Raw genomic sequence first — 21,291 nt, forward strand, 5'->3', positions numbered from 1 at the left:
GTATTATTCTTAGCAGACTGGTCTTCCCACTGTTCTCCTCTGGTCCTCGCGTCTCCTCTCCCCCAACTTATCTCAGCCACTATTGCCGCCCGAATCCCCGGCCAGAGAAACATCGCCTCATTCTCGACAGAGAACTCCACGCAGAGCCCACGCCAGCGGAAGACGCATTTCCCGCCCCTTCGCAACCCCGAACCGCGGTGGGACGGATTTTCTTCAATTTCGATACCGTTTTCTTTTTTCTTTGGCCCCTTGCACGCATACATCGCGACATCGTCATTCCTCTGCTTCCGACAGCACATCTGCATCGTCGCCACCCCCCATTCGCATTTTGACCCTTTGATCTGCTTCTCGGCGTGTCGCTTCGCTCGCCTCGGATTCTATTACCTCGATACCGGAATCCGCAAACAAGCCAGCCCATCTTGTCGCCGTCGCTCGTGGCATTCCTCCCGCCCTTTGTCACTCGTTTCTGCGTGCAACCGCGTTGTATAATTTGACGAGCGCATGCTTTCCGATCTCCGCGTTACTTGCGCGTCTCGTTCTCGTCGGCTTCCTTCTTGCCTCTCGATTCTCATACACTGCAGCGCGTCGTACTGTACACGAACACGTATCCGACACCAAGCGAGGAACGACACGGACATTCAGCAATCAACTCTCCTGTCTCCGAAGAGAACGTGAACGACGGTCCTTTTGGACACTGTTTCGAACGCGAGAACCCCTGCAAGTCCGACCTCGATAACCGCGCCCTCGCAACTGTCATTTCTCTCGATCCTCAACTCTCCTTGTACCTTTCCCCCTTTCATGGCCGGCCGGTGCTTGTAGCGGCGTGTTCTGTCGGCATCCTTACGTCGCAACCTTATACCTGCAGACATACTAGGAGTCCACGGACCATTCTGTCATCGCATGCGTCTTTATCGGTTGGCAGCTCACCCCCCTCGCGGCCCAGCCCCTTCAGCGCGATCGGCCTCGCAATCACGTCTGACTGCGACAGTCAAGGAGGCCGCGCCATCAGCACCAACGGCAGCAGTAGCACGACTGGCTCCCTAATACTCGGAAAAGACTTGGAGACAAAATACAAGAACAGCACGTCCATGGCCGGCATCAGCGACGAGACTACACCCTTGATTCCTCAAAAGGATATGCACGGAGCCAGCGCGGGTGCAGGGAGTGTGCGTCTATCCAAGTGGCGCTCGCTGCCAAAGCGCCTGGCCGTTACCGTGTGGAATTCGATCCATTGGGTCCTACAGACCTTGGCCGCCCCCGGCGTCTATTTGATCGCCTGCCTTTACGACGAGAACGGACGCTTTTCGCCCCTGGGTCCCTTTAAGCTCCTGTTTGGGCAGCGTCGCGGCAAGCACGGGAAATCTTCACCGCCCCCATATAGTGACGAAAAGGACGACTTTACGGGAGAGAGCGAGACGCTCCTTAAGCGGAACAGCACAATGTCAGTAACGTCGGCCACGGGAAGCGGGCGGCTCTTCTCATCATCGTCTATGCCGAGCGCAAGCTCGTACGCCGTATCCTCCGAGTCCGAGTCGGACTTTGACACCAAGCGCACACAACAAAGACGGAAAGGCACAAACGACAGTTCGGGCCGGAGGGGCACGGCAGGCAGCCGGTCTGGTGAAGACGATGGGCCAGGCGCTGGAGGCGCGACCAACTCGAGCAGCAATCGGCGATCTGTACGGATCAAGTTGAACGACGATACACTGCGCCAACGGAAACACCGCAAGGGACAATCCTCCTCGTCGGCGATGTCTATGCAGCAGGGTGGGAACGGCGGCAGCCGCGCTGACAGCTTTGACGGCGACAGTAGCGGGGGTGGTGTGGCCAAGGACATCCTGGCGCAGCTCAAGTCCCCGACATCTCCGGCCGGTGCGCTTACAAAGTACCCTCGCACGCCGGCGCCGCCTCGGCCACTCATTCCCCGACGGCAGCCCTCTTTCCTCAACATCGAACCTCTAGACAAGTCGCACCAGAAGACGCTCATTCTCGACCTCGACGAGACGCTGATCCACAGCATGTCCAAGGGCGGGCGCATGAGCACGGGGCATATGGTTGAGGTCCGGTTGAATACGACCTTTGTCGGCATCGGCGGCCAGCCGAGTGCCGGCCCACAACACCCGATCCTCTACTACGTGCACAAGCGGCCGTACTGTGACGAGTTTCTGCGGAGGGTACGAAACACTCCCTTTCTGCGACTCCTTTGTCTCGTTGCCACAGGCAGGAATTCTCAACTGACCTTCTTATGCAGGTATGCAAATGGTACAATCTGGTTGTGTTCACCGCGTCTGTGCAAGAGTACGCCGACCCGGTCATTGACTGGCTGGAGTCCGAACGCAAGTTCTTCTCTGCCCGCTACTACCGCCAGCATTGCACGTTTCGCCACGGCGCCTTCATCAAGGATCTGAGCGCTGTTGAACCGGATCTGAGCAAGGTGATGATCCTGGACAACAGCCCGTTGAGCTACATGTTCCACCAGGGTAGGTTTCTCGCACCCTGCTCCCATGCAACACAATTGATCAACCGGGTAGCGTACAGTGCAGTTCCTCTAACGCCGTTATGTTATAGACAATGCCATTCCCATCCAGGGCTGGATCAGCGACCACACTGACAACGACCTCCTGCACCTCGTGCCGCTGCTGGAAGGTCTCCAGTACGTCTCGGATGTCCGGGCCCTGTTGGCTCTGCGCGGTGGTGAGGACGGACGTCACATGGCATGACAAGGCATTACAGGGGCATGAGCGAGTGTTGAAACGGGAGCGTGTCATGAAGAGGTAGGCACGTCGATGCGACGACGAACAAACGACGTGACAAAACACCCTTAGGCAGAAGAGAGGATAATCGAGGACGGTGGACGACGAACCTGCATCGGGTACGACACGCATAGGAAGCTTTTGATACGATTAGTTGATCTAGAGAATTGCACTTTCCGCTTTTCCTGTACGCCTTTCGACAGCACGATGACAATAGAGACCCGTGTGTCACTCTCGGGGCGTGTTGTCATGCTGTTTAATACTCCGCAAGTGCGTTCCTCTCGACCAGGTTGAAATTGGTTGCCACGGGTCCGGGCCGAAGCCCGATCCCTATTCCGGGCGATTGGCAGAATTCGGCGTGCGTCGTACAGACTTCAAGAGACCGGAATGCCTTACTTTCTGGGGCAACCCGATTCGGCATTCCATTCTGCATGCTGTGTCTTGTAAGATTGTTTTACGCATTTTTATTAGTGTGCATTCTGGTTTCAGAATATTTTGTTGCACTTTTCTCTCCCTTTTTTTACCTCTTCTAATTTTCCCTCTTTTTCTATCTGTATTTTCTTTTTACTTGTGGGTATCGTGAATAAGGCCGCTCTTTCCCATGTATCTGCTCTCAGCTCAGTGCCGAAAAGGGAAGCTAGCGCATTGGCACAGACTTCACGACTGCATTTTGTGCGAATCGAAAGAAAGGACCGTCTATCCCGTGCATGTTCGTTTTCGCGCTTGTTTTCCCGATCGCAATGTACATCGCCGATCGCTGAGCTCAGCGTGCGGAACAGACGAAAAGAGGGACAAAAGAAGGCGAAGCTTTGCCCCAGCTCTCCCTGTCCTGCGCTGTATTTCGCAGCCGAAGCCACTATGCAAAGCAGGTACATGTATCTTACATTTGTTTAGTCTCTTTGTTGTTCCGGTGTGGAGAAGAGTGCAATTACCGTGCAGGCGGGGGCTGCTTTGGTGGCCTGGATTGGCCTGGGCTGGCCTGTTGGCTGGTTTCGGTCCAGTTGGCCCAGTGGTGACATCATCACGATGATGTGACGAGCGACGGCGCCCCCTCTTTCCCTCCCTCCCTTTGCACCTGCCCGCTCTGCCCAGCTCCTCGTCGCGCTTTCCCACAAAGTGTACACAAAAGTACCGTGCAGTGTAGAGGCAGACACGCAGACTGGAAAAGAACAGAAGAATAGGAAAGGGCGATGGCGGGACGGGTCCAATTGAGGGCCAGTCGCACCCGAGAAATGCTCGGTTCACGGTAACAGACGGGCAGGAGCAAGGAACAGCGATTCCCTGTTGTGGAAGGCATAATCCAATGGCTTCAAGCTGCATCGACGGACGTCTCGAGCTAAGACAAGGAAAGTAGTACTCTGAGCTCTCCTCTGTAAAGGGGTAGGTTGAAAGACCAGGGCAAGAAGGCAGTATTAAGCCAGGAATGACGACAGTAGGAAGTACTGTGTGCTGCCCGCACCGTCGCTCATTCCTCGACAGGTCTTTCCCTTCTTGTCTATTTCTACACACCTTCCATTTTCTCTTCTCCCCTTTCGTCTTTTTCACTTCTTCTCCCTCCTTTTTCTTTCTCGTATTCCAACCGCCCGTCTTTCATCAAGAACCTTTCCCATCCAACGCAACCAACCACCATCCATCTGTAAGTTGCGCTCCGTCCTGACGACCGTGTTGTCCCTTACCCAATGCCAGCTACTTGTTTCCTGTAACCTGTTACCTGTTACCTGTCGCGGGATCATCTGATGTTGCCCCTCGATTACCCCTCGATTCCCCTTGATGAGCTGTTTGGCTGTGTGTAATCCCACCACGTTCACCTTTGGGAGAATGCGCCTTTTGGACTGGAATGGTTGTGGACGTTGTAACCACAAGAAAGCCATCCAAGCATCGACAACGTCGAACCTGGCCACTTGTTTCTAACCGTCACCGCAGAATCTCACCGCAAATCGCATCTCTCTTCTTCACAGCCGACGACATGTCTCTGCAGTGTATGTACAGTCTCACCAAAGCTTCGACTCACCTGTGTGGAGCTGCTGGGCTTGCCTCTGGGTGCTCTTGACCTCGTTCTGACCTCGCTTCTAGACCTTCCCTCTGTCAAGCCTTCGGCTATTGCCATTGGCACCATCTTCGGCCAGGGCGCCGACTTCATCCGTACGTATCGATCTTTGCATTCCTTTCACCATCCTCGCGCGTCTAGCACACCAGCTGCTGGTACACGGCGACGCACAGATGGGCAATGCACCTGATACGGAATATTGACCTAACCATCCCCACTGCAGTGCTCCAGCCCATCTTCGGTGACGCCTTCAAGCGCGCCAAGGAGGCCAACACCGCCGAGGAGTTCGCCAAGTCCAAGCAGGCTGCCTCTGCCGGCGTTGCCTGGGGCACCTCGTTCATCGGCTCCGGCCTGCGCTCCTACGGCGTCGGTGCTCTGATCAACGCCACCGGCACTCTGTCCTACAAGGGCGCCGCCTACCTCGGCACATTGGTCTTCTTCGCGACCAGCGCCCCCGGCTACCTGAGCGAGATCCTGGCCGAGAAGCGCCCTCTGGACCTCGTTGCCGCCAGCGTCGTTGTCCGCGTCCTTGAGACGGTCGGCCTTGCAACCCTGCTCACCTGGTGGGGCACGCGGCCGAGCATCATCTAAGCAAGAACGAACAGACCAAACGACCAGTGGACAATGGAGCAAGCTCTCTATGGAGCTGGATCGATCGTGCCGTGGTAGGGTGTTGTTGCCGTAGTTCATAGACTGCATTATCGCAACAGCACTTTCTGAGGTGTTTTGACCCTTTTTGTTTTTGTCTTAATACATAGTCTCGAAATATATAATACTTCACCTCGTCCAGCAATTCATGCCCCTGAGTGACGAGCACATGACCGCTGAGTAATGACACCTTTCGTTGCGTGCGGGTCTACTCGTCAATGCAATGTATCAAGTAAAATGTTGGTACTCCCTGCAAACTCAAACTCGACATACGTTGTAATGATAACAGGACGTAAAAGCAGCAACCATGCCCATGACGCCATCCAGAATAAAACAATGACAGTAAACAATGTAAGAAACAGAACAAGAAACAGGAAACAAAATAAACGAGAAAACGAACACAAAACAACACGGACTGCGTAGTACACAAAACGGCCCGAAACCCAAAACACAGGGCCGATAGAACGAAACCAAATCGAGGCCGCAACCACTGCGTGCTCTTTGGTACTCCTTTTAGATAATGCCCTTCATCTGCTTGGCGTACTCCTTCTGCGTGGTCTTGACAAAGTCCTGGTACAGCTCCGGGTAGCTGCTGCTGCTGTCCTCGTCGTCCTCGTCGTCGCTGTCGGCCTTGGCCTTCTTGTCGGCGCCCGCCTTCTTGTTCGCACGGCCCTCGGCCTTGATCATCACCACCGACGTGGGGCGCTTCGTCCGGGCGGCCTGGCCCAGCTCGCCGCGCGACGCCACAAAGACGTACGGCACATTGACGTCCTCGCAGGCCAGGGGCAGGTGCATAATGACCTCGGCAGGGTTGACGTCGCCGGCAATGACCACGACGCCGGGCACGTTGGCCGACGTCGACGACGGGTTCTTGGCGGGCGCCTTGCGGAGGGCCTTGTTGACCTCCTTGACACCGCGGAGAAGGGCCTGCTGCTTGGCGGCTGGGGACGAGAAGTTAGTACGGATCAACAGAAAAGAAAACACAATGCATCCTCAAAATCCCCAGAGACATGACACTCACCCCGCTTGACGACTTTGAACACCTTCTTCTGGTACTTGTCCGCCGCCAGGGGCAGGGCAAACTCGACCAGGGCACCGCGCACAATCGGCTTGGTCACGGCGGCCTTCTTCTTGGATGCAGTCGGTGCAGCCGGTGCAGCGGCAGCGGCAGAGTCGTCGGCCATATCGCTGTCGGCCGCATCGTCGTCGCCGCCGGCCGCCTCTTCCGCTGCAGCCGATGCCGCCGCTGACGCCTGCAGGTGCGCGTCGAGTGCCTGCGCCAGCTTTTCCTTCTTCTGCTTCTTCTCCTTCTTGTCGCTCTTGTCCTTGCTCTTGTGCACGCCGTCTGTCTCCGACCGCCGCTTCTCCTTCTTTTCCTTCTTGTCCTTCTTCTCCTTCTTGTCCTTCTTGTCGACCTTGTCGGTCACGGCCGCGGCCTCGGCCTCTTTGCGCTCGCGGCTGGCAGCCATTGTTTGTTGCGAGGGTATAAATGTGAAGGTAGGATGATGGTTGTTAATTTGGATAGAGTAATCGAAATTGGTATAGAAAAGGGTCGACCAATTGGGCAGCGGCAAGCGAGTCGTTACGAATATGGAGGACGGACGAACTTTGAATTCGTATGCGAACTGGTGAAGAGAGAAAGCTGCTGGATCCCAGACTTTTTTGGTTCTGCCTTTTCGCCTGTTTCTGCTCAGTAGCCCAGGAAAAGAAAAAAAAGTTTAGATCAAAAATTGGACCAGTCTAATCTGTGATCTCATTGGATACTGTGCTTATCAAAAAGATCACGTGCGATAACGAAACCAACACGTGATCAATCTACTCAAGAATTTGCCTGGGCAAAACGGCTCCTATTATCTTGGTCCTGTTTCATCACCATCGACTTTGCGAACATGAGCTTCATATTTTATGATTTTTTTGCTATTTTGGGTATCAATACTGAGCGGGCCAGCCAGAGCCAGCCGCAAAAAAGAGCAATCATGCCCTTGACCACACCCATTCGCAGCAACCATCGCCAATCATCAAACTTTCATCATCCGCATCTCCTCGAGCACCGACAACCCGTTTCTGAGCATCGAGCTCCACCTCCCCTCCTCGTCGGAAATCTATCCTCTATGACCTGGTGTATCGCGAGAAAGAAAAAAAAGTGGCGAACAGTGACCAGTCGGATCCGAGCAACGCATGCGCAGACGGAAAAGACGAGACGAAACAGGCAAAGAAAAATACGTAAGGGAGATGAAAAGACACGCGCAAAACGAAAAAAAAAGAAACAGGTAAAAACAAATAAAACATAGTCCCTTTATCCATCCAGTGATGAGACCCCGTTGTCCACGATCATTCTATCGCTTGCGCCCAAGGACGCCGTTTTTTATTGCTCCTCTTTTCTCCTCCACCGGACGTTTGACGGTGAGGTGGAAGAAAAAAGACGGAGCAGAGAAAAAGCAAGAAAAAAAGCAACGGAAAGTTCTCAGCCAACCAAACGCCGCGTAATGCCAAAAAAAAAAAAATATGACGGCATGCCAAGAATAGTTGAAGCAGAGCGAGACCGACATGCGGACGTTCCCGTCTAGCCCGATCATTCAAAGCAGGGGCCGCAAAAAGAGAGATTAACAGAGTGGTGTTACAGCGACTGAAGACGACAGACCCATCGTACATCCTGCGAAAGACGTACGACAGCGTTGCCAACAGCCGGAGACAAGAGAAACAAGCGCATTAGACCTTGCGGAAATCCTGCAGCACGGGATAGATCATCTCGAATGCCGTGTAGATTTCCTCGCGGACCTTTGCGCCAGTGAGGACGATCTTGCCGCTGACAAAGATCAGCAGCACAATCTTGGGCTTGATCATGCGGTAGATCAGACCGGGGAACAGCTCCGGCTCGTAGGAGCTGAAGTTGTGATGGCGCGAGGCCAGACCCTCCAGGCGGATGGGGAACTTGATGTCGCACGAGCCGACAATGTTCTGGATCTTAAAGTCCGTGAACTTGGCGTTGAAGCCCAGCTTCTGGATGATGCGCGCATACTTGCGGCTGGCCAGCTTGGAGTCGTCCTCCGACTTGGCACCAGTCACGACCATCTTGCCACTAAAAGAGATTTGTGTTGGTATACGGCCCACAGATGGCATGGATCGTTGACCCTCTCCCGAAACTACTCTGGGAATACTTACGAGGCAAAGATCAGCGCAGTCGTCTTCGGATCGCGGATGCGCATGATGACGGCAGCGAAACGTTTCTGCAGGAAACAAAACAAAAGACAGTTAGCCAAACACTGTTCCAACAAACAACCCAATCAGACCAGGCCATCTGGCCGCCATGCAAGACGACGAGGGGGCGAGGAGAGGACAGGACGTGGGCCGCGGGAAGGTAGAGTGCTTGGGCGGAGTAAAAGAGTATACGAACCGGGTTGTACTCGGCGTTGCGGGCATGCAGCGCAATCGTCTTGAGATCCAGACGGCAGTCGAGATTGACGGTCGCAACGATGTTCCTTTTGTTTACAGAAAGATGATGAACGAGTGTTCTTACGAGACAATAAAACAACAAAATGCATGGTTTCACAAGCGCAACGAGGGACAAAGGGCAAAAACACTCACTGCAACGTCGGCACGATGCCGCTCACGCCCACCGCCTGCGCCGCCGCCGCAGCAGCCGCCGGTCCCGTGGCCGTTCCAGGCGCTGGGGTAGCAGAGCCAGCCTTCGCGGTGCCGTTGGGCACGCTGCCGTCTTTTTCAGACGGGGGAGTCTGCATGGTCTCGGTTCCTCCCGGAAACGAGAGTGACGATGGGGCTGTGAAAGCGCGAGCTTGTGCGGCGGTCGACGGGTGCGAGTTGAGCGAGTCCATCGAAGACTGCGAGTACAGGCCAGGCGCTGGCGCTGCAGAGTTCACGACAGTAACGGAAGACGACATTGCTGCGGTGGTTTGCAAAGAGGACAAGCGAGGACGAAGACAGAGAAGAGTGGGAGAGTGGGAGAGAGGAAGAGGGAGAGGAGCGAGAACAACAGGGCGGCAGCCTAGTTGGGGGGCTTCAACGCATGTCAGTACGACAAACTCTTCGCTCAGTTATCCATCAAATGACGATGAGGACCAGGCCACACACTTACAACAGCCGGCGACGGGGTCGAAGGCTGATGACGGGTGTGCGTTTCTGTGCGACGAGGCGATGAAACCAAGAGAGAGGCCGTGTTCGTCGGTCGAGGAGAGCGACGAAGATAGGTTCGGGAGATGTGAATACGAAAGACCGAGGGCGAAAGTGAATTCTCCTCGATAAGACGATGATGGGATGGGTCGAACGCGGTCGGTGTGAAGCGATGCGATGCGACGCAAGCCGTTTTTTGAGGAAGATGCTTTTTTGAGTGAAAAAAAAAAAGGGCAAAAATCAGACGCTGGACAAAGAGACGATAAAAAAACGGTGACAAAAACACAATTAATCTCGATCGCAATAATTAAATAGCGAGAGGTTGTAGAGGTGAAGGAAAGGCAAAGAAAAACAGTTTCCTTGATGAGAGAGAAGAGAGGGATTCACAAAACGAAGCCGGTTTTGCGACAGTGTATGGTGGGAGCCGCAAAAAAATCCGTGGCTGAAATTGGACGAGAGGGGGGGGTCAGTCAAAATGCACGCGCGAAGGAAAGCAAAAACGAGGGAGGGACATGCTGTCCTTTATATATTCCCGACAGAAACGCACGGGCCATGCAGAAATAGTGGGTCTTGTCATGCGCTAGTTGAAATTTCTGCGAATCAGGGATTGTTTCGCAATCGCCTCGGCGCTTCGTGGGGGGGGGGGGGGGGTGCGGGGTGTCTGAGTGGCGGACCGTCGCAAAGGAGGCCAAGTCACGTGCAGGCCGTGCTGCCTGGCAAATTTCGGCCGCCTAGTGGCAAGTTCAGGGGGCAAGATGGGGGACGATTGGCTGTCGACTGCGCAGAAGGAGATAGTATTATGTGTGATGCCTGTACGTACAATATACCATGCTGCAAATAGAAAACAGAAGATTATATCATGAAAAGAGTGACGGGAAACCTGTGAACGAGAGGGGAAGAGAGGGGAAGACAGCGGAAGAGACAGTCGATGCATTGCGGTTGGACTGCGCATCAAGCGCTGATCGTTCTCAAATCAACGCAGTGTGGCTGTAACAGTGAATGCTGTGGACTCAACACATATAGATACCGGCAAAGCACTCATGGTTCGCGTGGCTGGCATAAAAAAAAGTGTCTGTATGTAGTGTCTATCTGTCATCCTCGGTAGACGGTATTGGTACATTTTATAGCCAGCAGGTGCCAGCAGTCCCCTCAACACGTGCTTCCTAATCGTCTAGATGTACCGTCGATGTACTTTCCTATGCACCGTCTGCGCGTCCTGTGAAATGTGCGGTGGTTTTCTCGTGTCTCGTGCATCAAACTCCTTACTACTCCTCATCAGCCGATGGCCGGCCGTGCTTGGAGTTCAGGAAGTGGTTCCTATCAAAGTCAGTTTGTGTCCAGACAACCGCACTGCACCTCCGTTCCGTCTCCTAGCACGTACCGCTCGGTCGCCCACTGCATGATGTAGTAGCCGCCGATAAAGGCTGGCGCCCAGTACAGGACTTGCCGGGAAAACCGCCGCCAGGTGTTGAAGATGGCGTCGTGGCCGGCGCCGGCGAAGGGGTTCTGGCGGTTGGGGGCAATGCCGAACGAGACAATGCCGCGCTGCTTCTGGGTGGCAGGGCCTGTTGCGTTGTTAGCATGTTCTCGTGTCGTCATCGCATCGCTTGTGTGGGCAGCCGTAGACCGGCCGTCGCATCCCGCCATCCGCTTGGCAGGCGATATCCCCATATATGGACAAAATCGATGCATCTGTTCACCGGTGGTCTCCGCGAATACAGGAGCTTCCCCCATGCCGCACCAGCCCATTGACCATGGTCACACGTCGTGTCGTCCGCCCATGCCGTCGAAAAGCATCAACTTACCCATGTTTCCCCAGTTGCCAATGTAGCTAGATAGGAAAACGCGTTAGCTACCACGTCGACATCCAAATCATTGCCTGCATGCGCGCAATTGCACATCTGCGTCACCAGACAGCCGTTCCATTCCAACCACAGCCATGCATCGGCCGCAGGGCCTGAGCTTAGCCGCGCTGCGGCGCATCGGAACCTGTTCCTGTTCACTTGCGCGGGAGAGGGGCGCCGTACTGGCCGTATTTGCCGAGCGGGGTGTCGCCACCGCCGCCGCTGCGGAGCATCTGAGAGGGACGCATTGTGATCGATTGAGTTCGGGGTGTGGAGCGAGGGTGGTGGTCGAGGTCGGGATACCGTGAGAATGAACAGTCAGTCGATGCTGCAAGCTTCAGAGACAACGGGCGAGAGAATTTCTGGGAGGCCGAATGGGAGTTGTCGGAATGGTCAATTGGCCGCGGATTTCCAGGCAAAGTAGCAGCGTCTTCCCTGATTGGGCTTGGTTTACTTGTCGGAGAAATGGAATAATCCGAGCCGGGCTTCAACTGTCAGGAAGGTGCAACGCAGCAAATAGCAGTAGCAGTGCTAATACTAGGCAGGCAAGAGGCAGCGTCAAACCACCAAAGACAGGCTCAAAAGCTAGTAAGCCAGTACGACCCGGTAGCGCCTACCAAAACCGAAGCCGCAAGAAAAAGCAGACGACATCGCCATCTCGGATCCGTCGGGCGCAATCGACGACACCTCCACGACCAGCACCCACCAACCCACAGCACCACAGAAGCTGCCCGTCACAATGGCCAACGCCCTCGGTTTCATCTACAAAATATCGATCCCGGCGGTCGCCGGCATCGCCGTGCTGCAGTCGTCCATGTACGACGTGCGGGGCGGCTCGCGCGCCGTCATCTTTGATCGGCTGTCGGGCGTCAAGGACACCGTCATCAGCGAGGGCACGCACTTCCTCGTGCCCTGGCTGCAGCGCAGCATCATCTTTGACGTGCGCACCAAGCCCCGCAACATCGCCACGACCACCGGCAGCAAGGACATGCAGATGGTCAGCCTGACGCTGCGCGTGTTGCACCGACCCGAGGTGCAGGCCCTGCCCAAGATCTACCAGAACCTCGGCCACGACTACGACGAGCGCGTGCTGCCGTCCATTGGCAACGAGGTGCTCAAGTCGATTGTTGCGCAGTTTGACGCCGCCGAGCTGATTACGCAGCGCGAGGCCGTCTCGCAGCGCATCCGCGCCGACCTGACGAAGCGCGCCCACGAGTTCAACATTGCCCTCGAGGACGTGTCCATTACGCACATGACGTTTGGCAAGGAGTTTACCAAGGCCGTCGAGCAGAAGCAGATTGCCCAGCAGGACGCCGAGCGCGCACGCTTCATTGTCGAGCGCGCCGAGCAGGAGCGCCAGGCCAACGTCATCCGTGCTGAGGGCGAGGCCGAGAGCGCCGACACCATCAGCCGCGCCATTGCCAAGTCGGGCGACGGCCTGATCCAGATCCGCAAGATCGAGGCGAGCCGCGAGATTGCCCAGACGCTGGCCGCGAACGCCAATGTGGCCTACATCCCCGGCGGCAAGCAGGGTACCAACATCCTCTTGAACGCCGGCCGGACATAGGAAGCAGAAGGGGACGTGACTTGTGTAGGGGTGGGAAACGACACGAAAAGGAAAGAAACAGGGGAGAATGCATACAAAAGAGCGGTGGATGGAGGACGCATGCTCTTTCTGGTGCCTGGCGAGGGAAAATCACTATTTACTGGCGTCATTTTGCTTTTACAGTTTGGCTGTTTAGTCATGTACAATTACATTACACCACTTTCTCAATCACAACTACGACATTATCGACTTTTTTTTTTCTTTGCATCAGTGTGAAGCCAATGTTGTCTTCTATTCGTATCCACGCTCCGCTATGCTTGTAAAGACACCAAAGTAAAAACATGACAAAATGATTGTACAGTAGCAATGCAACTATGTGCAAGAGTCCTGTCTCGTGCCAGCCTCAACTGTCTTGCACCATCACCCCGTCAACGAGCTTCCAGTTCTGCCGCCGCCGCAGGTCGTCCCATTTTGACTTGATTTTGAAACGCACCAAGTCGCCGGCCACGCGCGCGTCTTCGGCGCTGTCATGGCCCGTGAGATGGCCGCCGGCCTGGACGACTCGGTCGAGGTGCTCCTTGGCAAGCACCCGCAGACTATACCGGATGGGCAATCCCTTTGGGTGGGGGAACAGCAGGACCGTGTCGGAAATGCGTGGGTGCACCATCCGCATGGCCTTGAGGTCGTTCTCGAGTGCATGCCCAATGAGCACCGTCTCTGGCCGTATTATCTCGTGGAAAAGTGTGCGAGCGGCCTCGGGCGACGAGGCCATAAGCATTGGCGGCCGATTCGTTGACGTTTCGTCTGTTCCCTTGGGATTTGCCGCGCCGCGCTTCGTCGCTGCGTCGGCTGCTGCTGTAGGCGTATAAGGAATAGACGCCGCAAAGTCCTCCGGCCATACGCCCGAAAAGCGCGAGTTGAAGTCGATAATGGCGCCATACGGTCGCACGAGGATGTCTAGCAGCAGCTCGCCGCTCGGCCACGACGTCGCTGTCAACCGCACCACCTCCATGCCGTACACCGTGTAGGCCATCTCACAGTCAAAACAGACGGCCTGGTCAACCGGTACGTTGGGGTCGGGGTTGGCCGGTGTCTCGACAAAATTCCACAGTAACGCCAGGCGTTTTGCGTCGTTTGCTTTAAATACGTGGCTGGCCGCCGTCTCGCAGCCCGGCGACCCGTCCGAGGCAGATGCACTGCAGCAGCTGAACACTTGGGTCGCACGGTTCAGCCGACCCGGGTGGTATTGACACTTGCCGCCTGACGTCAGTGCGCCGTCGTCTTCGCGGCGGCCCGGAAACACCTGGAAGCGGCGAGTGCAGCGCTCACATTGCTCCCAGCCTTTTGAGACGTCCTCGGCGTCGCGGGCCTTTTGAATGTCCTCGTCGGAGGGCACGCTCGGAACATAACCCTGGTTCCCAAGCTTGTCAGTCGGGGTTACAAAGTGCCTTTGGAGAAGGACCAGTTCCTGGTCGGGCGGGAGGCCTGTGACAATCGGAGGCGGTGGGGACGTTGCGGAAGTCCCGGTCGTGGCGGCAGCGGGCTCTGTGGTATGTGGCGTTTTGGCGCACGCTGCTGGCGCAGCTGCGGGAGTCGATACACCTGCGGCTTGGCGGGCTCGTCTCGCCGCTTCTTTTGTTTCCTTCCGCTCCTTGACCCATTGGACCACCGTCATCCGCTTGAACTCCATGATGCGGTGCTTGATCGTGTCCGAATAGATTGTGGATGACTTGGTGGTGGCATAGTGCTCTTCCACATCGAGGGCCGCCCAGATTAGGCCCTGTGGGCTCAGCAAGTAGTGCTTCCTATCCTCGGGGTGCTCTGCAGACGCATGAAGAAGCTTATTCAGACGGGAAAACTCTTGGTGTAGCAGCTTGACGAGCCGCAGGCGAATCTCGTGCTTTGCAGGCGCCTTGGCCACATAACGCGGATTGAGCGTTTCTGGCTTCCGTTTCTCCTGTGCTGGTGGTACTGGCTTGCTGCTGGTTGTGTTGTTGGAGGGTGCCAAAGGCACAGACTGTGAGGGCTTGGCAGCCGTGACAGAGGTAGGGGCTTGGCCGGCGGTGGCGGTGGCAGTGACGGCGGCCGGCGAGGGTGTATCAGCGACACTTGCTACTTGACTTTGTCGCCGCTTTAGTGGCGGTGGTGAGATGGGCCGTTTGAGTGCAGATAGAGAGGGGTCGGCATCGTGAGAGACAACGGGGCTGACAGAAAACAAGCTGTTTGTCGAGCTTTCTGAAGAGCCTTTGGATGATCTCTGGGTCCATGACGAGGACGAGCTTTTGGAGAGACTGCTTGACGTCGACCGCTTGTCGTTGACCGTCTTCTCCATGTGCTCAATTTTCGGTCGTTTCTCGGCGAGGCTGCTCTCGTCGCTAAAGCTTGAGCGGTGCTTACCCGTCGACGCGGCAGCCGATGTTACGGCTGTTGACGCGCCATCTAAACCTGCAGTGGGTGCGCCAATCGGTTGGCTACCGGCATGGCCAAAGAGACACCGCACAGTCTTGCATCCATCGCCGTTTGGGCATGGGATGTGGCTCAAGAGGCCATCGGGGATGTCCATCACGACGTGAGCGGCGCGGGCCCGCCAAGGGGCAGTGAAGAAGCAATGGGGCCGCCGTCTCCAATTCTTTCACACACACGGGGTATAGGTGGCAAAAGGTGGTGCAGTTAGAAGAACACCAAAGTGAACGTCCAGGCGAAGTTAACAAATGCGAGTTTGAAGGCAAAGAATTTGTCTTTGCAGATGTTCTGAAGAGGTAACAGCCGCGCGTAGTCGAGGCTGCGGAATGCTGTCGGTTCGAAAGCCGGATAAGAATGACACTATGTATACGTCTGCGATAACAATATGTTGGTGGTGACAAAGATGCTTCGGGAGGTTGTTTGCAAGAGAATCGACGATCTGGTAGCAGATGATGTAGAGGTTCAAGATGCAGGTGCGCGTGTCTGACGTCGGAGGAAGCTACGCCCCAGGTGCTTATCGATACGCTGTAGCCACTTATCTTGCCAGCGTTCTAAATTCTCACAGCGGGCAGGTGCCATTACATAAGCAATTGCCGATCTGTTGACATCGGATCGACGTCAGCATGAATAATGTATAAATCGCAGGTCCTCTGTAATTGGCATTGGTTGTGTGTGAAATTCAAATTCTATCAAGTTATGGAAAGCCGTGCGTTGTCCTCGCTTCTATCCACAACGCCTGTTTGTGCTTGCTGCCCGGCTAATGAAGCAAAAATATAGTACAAATTGTCGTCAAGTTAAAAAAGGGTATGATGAAAAGGAAAACAAGAAAAAGAAGAAAACAAAAGAGAGTGCGGGGGGGAAGGGGGGTGGCTCGTCTAAATGGCAAACTCTTCGTTGACAAAATGCCGCAAGACAGTCTTGCCCTCCTCGAAGCGCGGCGACTCGTGGCGCACAATGATGGCGGCGTGGCTGTGGCGGATCTTGCGGATCCAGACGCGGTACTTGTTCCAGCCCAGGCTGTCGAGGTTGTCGATCATGGTGAACTGCTCGGGCGACAGGGCAAGGAGCGAGCCGTCGGCCGGGGCGGCCGTATTGGTCTTGCCGCCTTTGCCGTCCTTGAACAGCGGCACCTGCGGCTGCTGGCCGCCTTGGGCAACGGACTCGAGGTCCGAGTCGGAGTCGTCGGGCGAGACAAACTCGGGGTCCTGGGCCGTGTTAATGTCCCCGTAGGCGTCCTCGACGGTGTCCCGCAGACCCTTCATCCACAGCGGCAGGAGGCGGTAGCTCTTGCTGTCGATGCCAGCCAGGCCGCCCTCGTGCAGCTTGAGACGCTTGCTGCTCTGGACGTGCTGGTAGACCGCGTTCACGAGGAACAGCGTCAGGCCCAGGGGCAGCAGCAGCGAAATGGCCACCATGGGCGCGGCCTCAAACAGCTGCAGCCGCCGCTCGCGGTTCCACGGTTTCGCCAGGAAGCGCCGCACCGCCTTGCCAGCGGGCATAATGCCCTGTTTCGCCATCGCCTCGGCCTTGGCCTTGGCGGCTTCGCCGCTGGCCGTGCGCTCGCGCACCCGCTTCATGGCAGCCGCCAGCAGGTCGAGGGCAATTGGCTCCTTGTCGGCCATGACGGTTTGGTCGTAGCCGGGCACGAAGTGGAGCGGCAAGTCCTCGATCTCGCCGCCCGCGGCGGCGACCTCGGCAAAGGGGTCCGTCTTGGAGATGGCTGTGGTGTAGTAGACGGCGCTGCGGTCGTTGACGATGTTGGCGTACAGCGTGCGGCGGCCGAAGCGGCGCAGGCCGGCCATGAAAATGGACTCGGGGTCGGCCAGGATGGTCAGCAGCGGGCGGCCGGTGTCGCGGAAGGAGTCGATGCCAAACAGCTGGCGGCCGGACACGCTGATGGTGCGGGAGCCAATGGCGTTGAAGACGGTGCTGAAGGCGCCGCGGGTCGGGGACCGGACGCCCAAAAAGGGACTCGCAAAGGCGGCAAAGTTTTTGCATTCGAGCTTGTCCATGATGCCCTTGGCGTGCAGCAGGCCCACGGCGTAGCGTGCGACGAGGCCGCCCATTGAGTAGCCTACGACGCTCAACTTCGTGATCTTGGCGCCCTTGCTGGCCGCCGCCTCGAGGGCATCTTCAATCTCGAGACACACGCGCTCACCGCCGGTGTCGATACCGTCATAGGTGTAGTAGCCGCTGTTGCTGCCGGCGACAAGAATGTGCAGCTGGTCTTCGGAGTAGCTGTCACGCAAGGCGGCGGCCACGGAACCCAGGTGTTCAGGCTGGCCCCAGAGCTGAGCTGTGTTAGTCGGTGGTGATCGGATGGAGAGGGCGTGAAGGTAAACATACACCGTGGACGAGAACGCAGAGGTGGTCTGCTTTGGCGCTGCCGCCGTTGTACTCTGCCATTGTGACGGAAATATGCAGAGGAGGGAAGAGAGGACCGGGGGTTGTCGAGAGTTGGTGACGAGAACGCTAGAAATAAAGTTGTGATGGTGCTGACGGAAATCGCAAAGATGTCGATGCTCAATGTGACGATACAAATTTAGAAAAGAAAAAAAAGAAGCAATTCACAAAATGTAGATAGTTTTTGTCTTTATAATAGTAGACAACAAAAGGACGCGTACACAAAAGCCAGCCCACAGCACCAGATGATCCTCAACCCCTAGCCATAACGTCTCCGCCCCTGGCTTCTAACATCGTCAATGGGGGATTTCAGCCAAGAAGCGGACGGTCGAGCAGCCCGAAGGCCCGTCAAGGCCCCTTCCTCTGGGCAAGTTCCAGAAGCAGGGAGTGGCCCAATACATAAAACACATGCAGCTGAAAGACGCTCCAAGGGGCGACAACTCTCCGACGGCATTGTAACGAGACACGGCATTCGGGTCAATTAGGGCGGAATGGTGGTTGGACGGCCTAAGTTGCTGCAGTTTTTGCAGTCTTTTTGGTCTACGTCGTTTATTGTTGTCAATTTTTGCTGGCGTCAGAACCTCGTACAGCGTACCTGCCTGTTGCGCTAATTGCGTGTATAGTTCGGAGCCTTCTGGTTGGGGTGGCACCTTCCTGCTAAAAAGCGCTGGCAGAAGGCGGATCTGGAGTTAAGAATGCAGCAAATCCGGTGGGTGCCTGCCTTCCACGCCTGTGCGCGCCTGCTCCTCTCGGTTAAGCCAGCTGACATAAGTCCGTTCTTGTCCGCCGCTTGTCGTTCTTCGCATCCTTCCTTCGGCCAAAATAGCCATGGCCGCCGACCACTGCCTATCCATCTTATGCGAATGAGGAGTCTGTAAGGTATGTATGCCGTGCAGTGTTTGTTGTTGTCAGATGAGTTCAACGGACGGACGGACGTCGTCCTGCGTCGATACGAAACGCCGTCAATCTAGTACGTTCTTCTATGCCAGTTCAGGTGCTTCGACAATAGAAACTGGCCGTGATAATGTGCGGCCTGCTACGATACACAGCTCGACGTCCTATCCGACCACCTCTCAATCAGCAGTCTCTTACAACACACTCTGTACGTTGTATGTTGTACTTCGTACGGAGTATGGTGTTTTGGAGACACTTGAAGGTCGCTTCGTCGCTGCTCTTGCCCGTTTTGACACATTCTAGCTGAACGCAAATGCGCTAGTCCATATTAGGACTAGCTCTCCGCGCGGATACGGTAGTGGATCGGATGTGCAGACACAACGACCCAGCACTTCGGACTGGTCCGCCCGTAGGATCCCCTGAAGCTGAGAAAGGGGAGACGACAGACTACGACGTCCAGTCACAACGACGAACGCCACAACAGCAGCCACGACGACGGTCGTCCCTCGGCTTTGGCTGCATGTTCTCGCGATTGCAACTCTTGCTCTCCCCTCGCTTCCTTTCGACCGCTGTGCACAGCGTCGTGCGCCTGCCATTGCCCCCTCTTTCTTGTCCTCCTCGGTCGGCAAATTCCCGAAACGCACAGATCACTCATAGTACCCAGGGCGCCCAGACTACACAGAAAGCTATGACGACAGCGGCCGCGACGGCAGCTGGACCTCAGCGACGGCGGTCGGCGCGTATGGCGTCGACGTCGCTGGCCCGGTTCCGGTACCGCGAGAACGATAGCTCCGACTCGGACGGCGGCGTGAAAAATGAGGAACGCGATGACGATGACGACGACGACAGCGACCACAAACCCTCGGACGACGAGAGCAGCCTGTCCGAGCTGTCCTTCAATAGCGACATTGAAGACGCTGTGTCTGCACCAAGGAGGAAAGCGACAAGAGGTGCACGAACGAGAACGACAGCAGCCACGACCAAAACATCGACAGGCTCTGTTGCGACAGGCAAACGAAAACGAGCAGCGACCACGACGACCACGACGACCACGGCCGCCGTAGTCACGAAAATACCTACCCACAAGAAGCGAAATGGAGCCAACGGTGCCGTCAAGTCAGAAGACCATGTCGAGGTCAAGCGGGAGATCAAGGACGAGGAGCTGGGCGGGCAGGACCTTTCGTCCATACAAAAGGCAGCACCGCCACGCAAAGCCCGCAAGCCCGCACGTGTCATCACGACCAAGGTCGCGAGCCAGCGTGAGGGCGAGGGCGAGGGCGGCGACGCGACGCATGTCGAGCCGCCGACCGACTGGGAGCTATTCTACGACCTCGTCAAGGAGATGCGCCTCCCCGGCGGACCGGCCGCCAACGCCGCCGTCGACACCATGGGCTGCGAGCGCCTTGCCCTCGCGTCGGCCAGCCCGCGCGACCGGCGCTTCCACACCCTCGTGGCCCTCATGCTGAGCTCCCAGACCAAGGACACGGTCAATGCCGTCGTCATGGCGCGCCTGCAGGCGGAGCTCCCGCCCCACGCGCCGGGCGCGCCGCCGGGGCTCAACCTGGAAAACATGCTTGCCGTCGACCCGACGTTGCTCAACCAGCTGATCTGGCAGGTCGGCTTCCACAACAACAAGACCAAGTATCTCAAGCAGGCCGCCGTCATCTTGCGCGACGAGTACGGCGGCGACATCCCGCCGACGGCCGAGGGCCTGATGGCGCTGCCCGGCGTCGGGCCCAAGATGGCGTACCTGTGCCTGGCCGCGGAGCACGGCTGGAACCGCGTCGAGGGCATCGGCGTCGACGTGCACGTGCACCGCATCACGAACCTCTGGGGGTGGCAGAAGCCCGGATCGGCGGCGGCCAAGACGCCCGAGGGCACGCGCCTGGCGCTGCAGAGCTGGCTGCCGCGTGACAAGTGGAAGGAGATCAACTGGCTGCTGGTGGGCTTTGGCCAGGCCGTGTGCCTGCCCCAGGGCGCCAAGTGCGGCGACTGTACATTGGGCCTGCGCGGGCTGTGCCGAGCAGCCAACCGCAAAAAGGTCAACGAAGGACGCAAGAAACGGCGCGAGCTGGGCTTGGACGTCCCCGGCGAAGACGAGGACGGTGTCATCAAAGACGAAGTCAAGGAGGAGGGGGATTACGCTTGAAGATACTTGTATTTTTAAATTTTAAATTTTTGTAAATTTACAGTTGTCAACGATAGCGATGCACAATACAAATCTACGATGCAATCATTGGCCTGGTGTGTTTTGGTGAAAATGTAGAATTCAAAAATATCGCCTCTATCAGAATAATGAAGACCAGAATGACTTCAAAAGCCCCAGGACGGCGAAACAAACAAATGACAGCTCGTGTCACTCCCTCGCTACCCAGCTCCAGACGCCATACGGTTGGAAAACAGATTATGACAAATAACAAATATGGTGGGAATAAGCGGCCTCAAAAAAGGAAAGATGAGAGCTCACGTCGGTTGGCTCTGGTGTGCAGTGGACGTGGTGATCCCACGTAATACCAGCCGCTCGTGTCAAGTAGAGAAATTAATGTTACGTGTGGGGGGGAGGGT

General features: G+C 56.3%; 9 protein-coding genes across 9 annotated transcripts; 4 read left to right on the top strand and 5 right to left on the bottom strand.

Moving 5' to 3' along the window:
• Window positions 1–501: 501 nt before the first annotated feature.
• SPSK_05024 (Nem1-Spo7 phosphatase catalytic subunit NEM1) lies at window positions 502–2,720 on the top strand (the record flags this gene model as incomplete). The annotated part of the gene is made up of 4 exons (XM_016731778.1): window positions 502–519; window positions 582–2,174; window positions 2,252–2,480; window positions 2,569–2,720. 4 exons carry the CDS (start codon window positions 502–504, stop codon window positions 2,718–2,720), a joined length of 1,992 nt encoding a protein of 663 aa, XP_016583765.1.
• A 1,870-nt stretch (window positions 2,721–4,590) lies between these two features.
• SPSK_05527 (uncharacterized protein) lies at window positions 4,591–5,391 on the top strand (the record flags this gene model as incomplete). The annotated part of the gene is made up of 3 exons (XM_016732271.1): window positions 4,591–4,732; window positions 4,827–4,895; window positions 5,024–5,391. 3 exons carry the CDS (start codon window positions 4,591–4,593, stop codon window positions 5,389–5,391), a joined length of 579 nt encoding a protein of 192 aa, XP_016583766.1.
• Window positions 5,392–5,961: 570 nt separating this feature from the next.
• On the bottom strand, window positions 5,962–6,917 carry SPSK_05454 (H/ACA ribonucleoprotein complex subunit 2; the record flags this gene model as incomplete). The annotated part of the gene is made up of 2 exons (XM_016732200.1): window positions 5,962–6,389; window positions 6,470–6,917. 2 exons carry the CDS (start codon window positions 6,915–6,917, stop codon window positions 5,962–5,964), a joined length of 876 nt encoding a protein of 291 aa, XP_016583767.1.
• A 1,240-nt stretch (window positions 6,918–8,157) lies between these two features.
• On the bottom strand, window positions 8,158–9,347 carry SPSK_05358 (transcription initiation factor TFIID TATA-box-binding protein; the record flags this gene model as incomplete). The annotated part of the gene is made up of 4 exons (XM_016732107.1): window positions 8,158–8,527; window positions 8,611–8,675; window positions 8,726–8,927; window positions 9,034–9,347. 4 exons carry the CDS (start codon window positions 9,345–9,347, stop codon window positions 8,158–8,160), a joined length of 951 nt encoding a protein of 316 aa, XP_016583768.1.
• A 1,494-nt stretch (window positions 9,348–10,841) lies between these two features.
• On the bottom strand, window positions 10,842–11,668 carry SPSK_05515 (ubiquinol-cytochrome c reductase subunit 8; the record flags this gene model as incomplete). The annotated part of the gene is made up of 4 exons (XM_016732260.1): window positions 10,842–10,893; window positions 10,958–11,141; window positions 11,382–11,407; window positions 11,604–11,668. The coding sequence occupies 4 exons, from the start codon at window positions 11,666–11,668 to the stop codon at window positions 10,842–10,844; spliced, it is 327 nt and encodes a 108-aa protein (XP_016583769.1).
• A 491-nt stretch (window positions 11,669–12,159) lies between these two features.
• SPSK_05514 (prohibitin subunit PHB1) lies at window positions 12,160–12,987 on the top strand (the record flags this gene model as incomplete). Its single annotated transcript, XM_016732259.1, has 1 exon — window positions 12,160–12,987. One exon carries the CDS (start codon window positions 12,160–12,162, stop codon window positions 12,985–12,987), a length of 828 nt encoding a protein of 275 aa, XP_016583770.1.
• A 382-nt stretch (window positions 12,988–13,369) lies between these two features.
• Window positions 13,370–15,529, bottom strand: SPSK_05041 (RNA exonuclease Rex3; the record flags this gene model as incomplete). Its single annotated transcript, XM_016731794.1, has 1 exon — window positions 13,370–15,529. The coding sequence occupies one exon, from the start codon at window positions 15,527–15,529 to the stop codon at window positions 13,370–13,372; it is 2,160 nt and encodes a 719-aa protein (XP_016583771.1).
• A 775-nt stretch (window positions 15,530–16,304) lies between these two features.
• On the bottom strand, window positions 16,305–17,835 carry SPSK_05233 (uncharacterized protein; the record flags this gene model as incomplete). The annotated part of the gene is made up of 2 exons (XM_016731983.1): window positions 16,305–17,720; window positions 17,776–17,835. The coding sequence occupies 2 exons, from the start codon at window positions 17,833–17,835 to the stop codon at window positions 16,305–16,307; spliced, it is 1,476 nt and encodes a 491-aa protein (XP_016583772.1).
• A 1,021-nt stretch (window positions 17,836–18,856) lies between these two features.
• SPSK_05083 (endonuclease III) lies at window positions 18,857–20,875 on the top strand (the record flags this gene model as incomplete). Its single annotated transcript, XM_016731835.1, has 2 exons — window positions 18,857–18,934; window positions 19,049–20,875. 2 exons carry the CDS (start codon window positions 18,857–18,859, stop codon window positions 20,873–20,875), a joined length of 1,905 nt encoding a protein of 634 aa, XP_016583773.1.
• Window positions 20,876–21,291: the final 416 nt, after the last annotated feature.

This window comes from Sporothrix schenckii (genome assembly GCF_000961545.1).
Source record: "Sporothrix schenckii 1099-18 chromosome Unknown Cont49, whole genome shotgun sequence".
In the NCBI taxonomy this organism is placed as follows: domain Eukaryota; kingdom Fungi; phylum Ascomycota; class Sordariomycetes; order Ophiostomatales; family Ophiostomataceae; genus Sporothrix; species Sporothrix schenckii.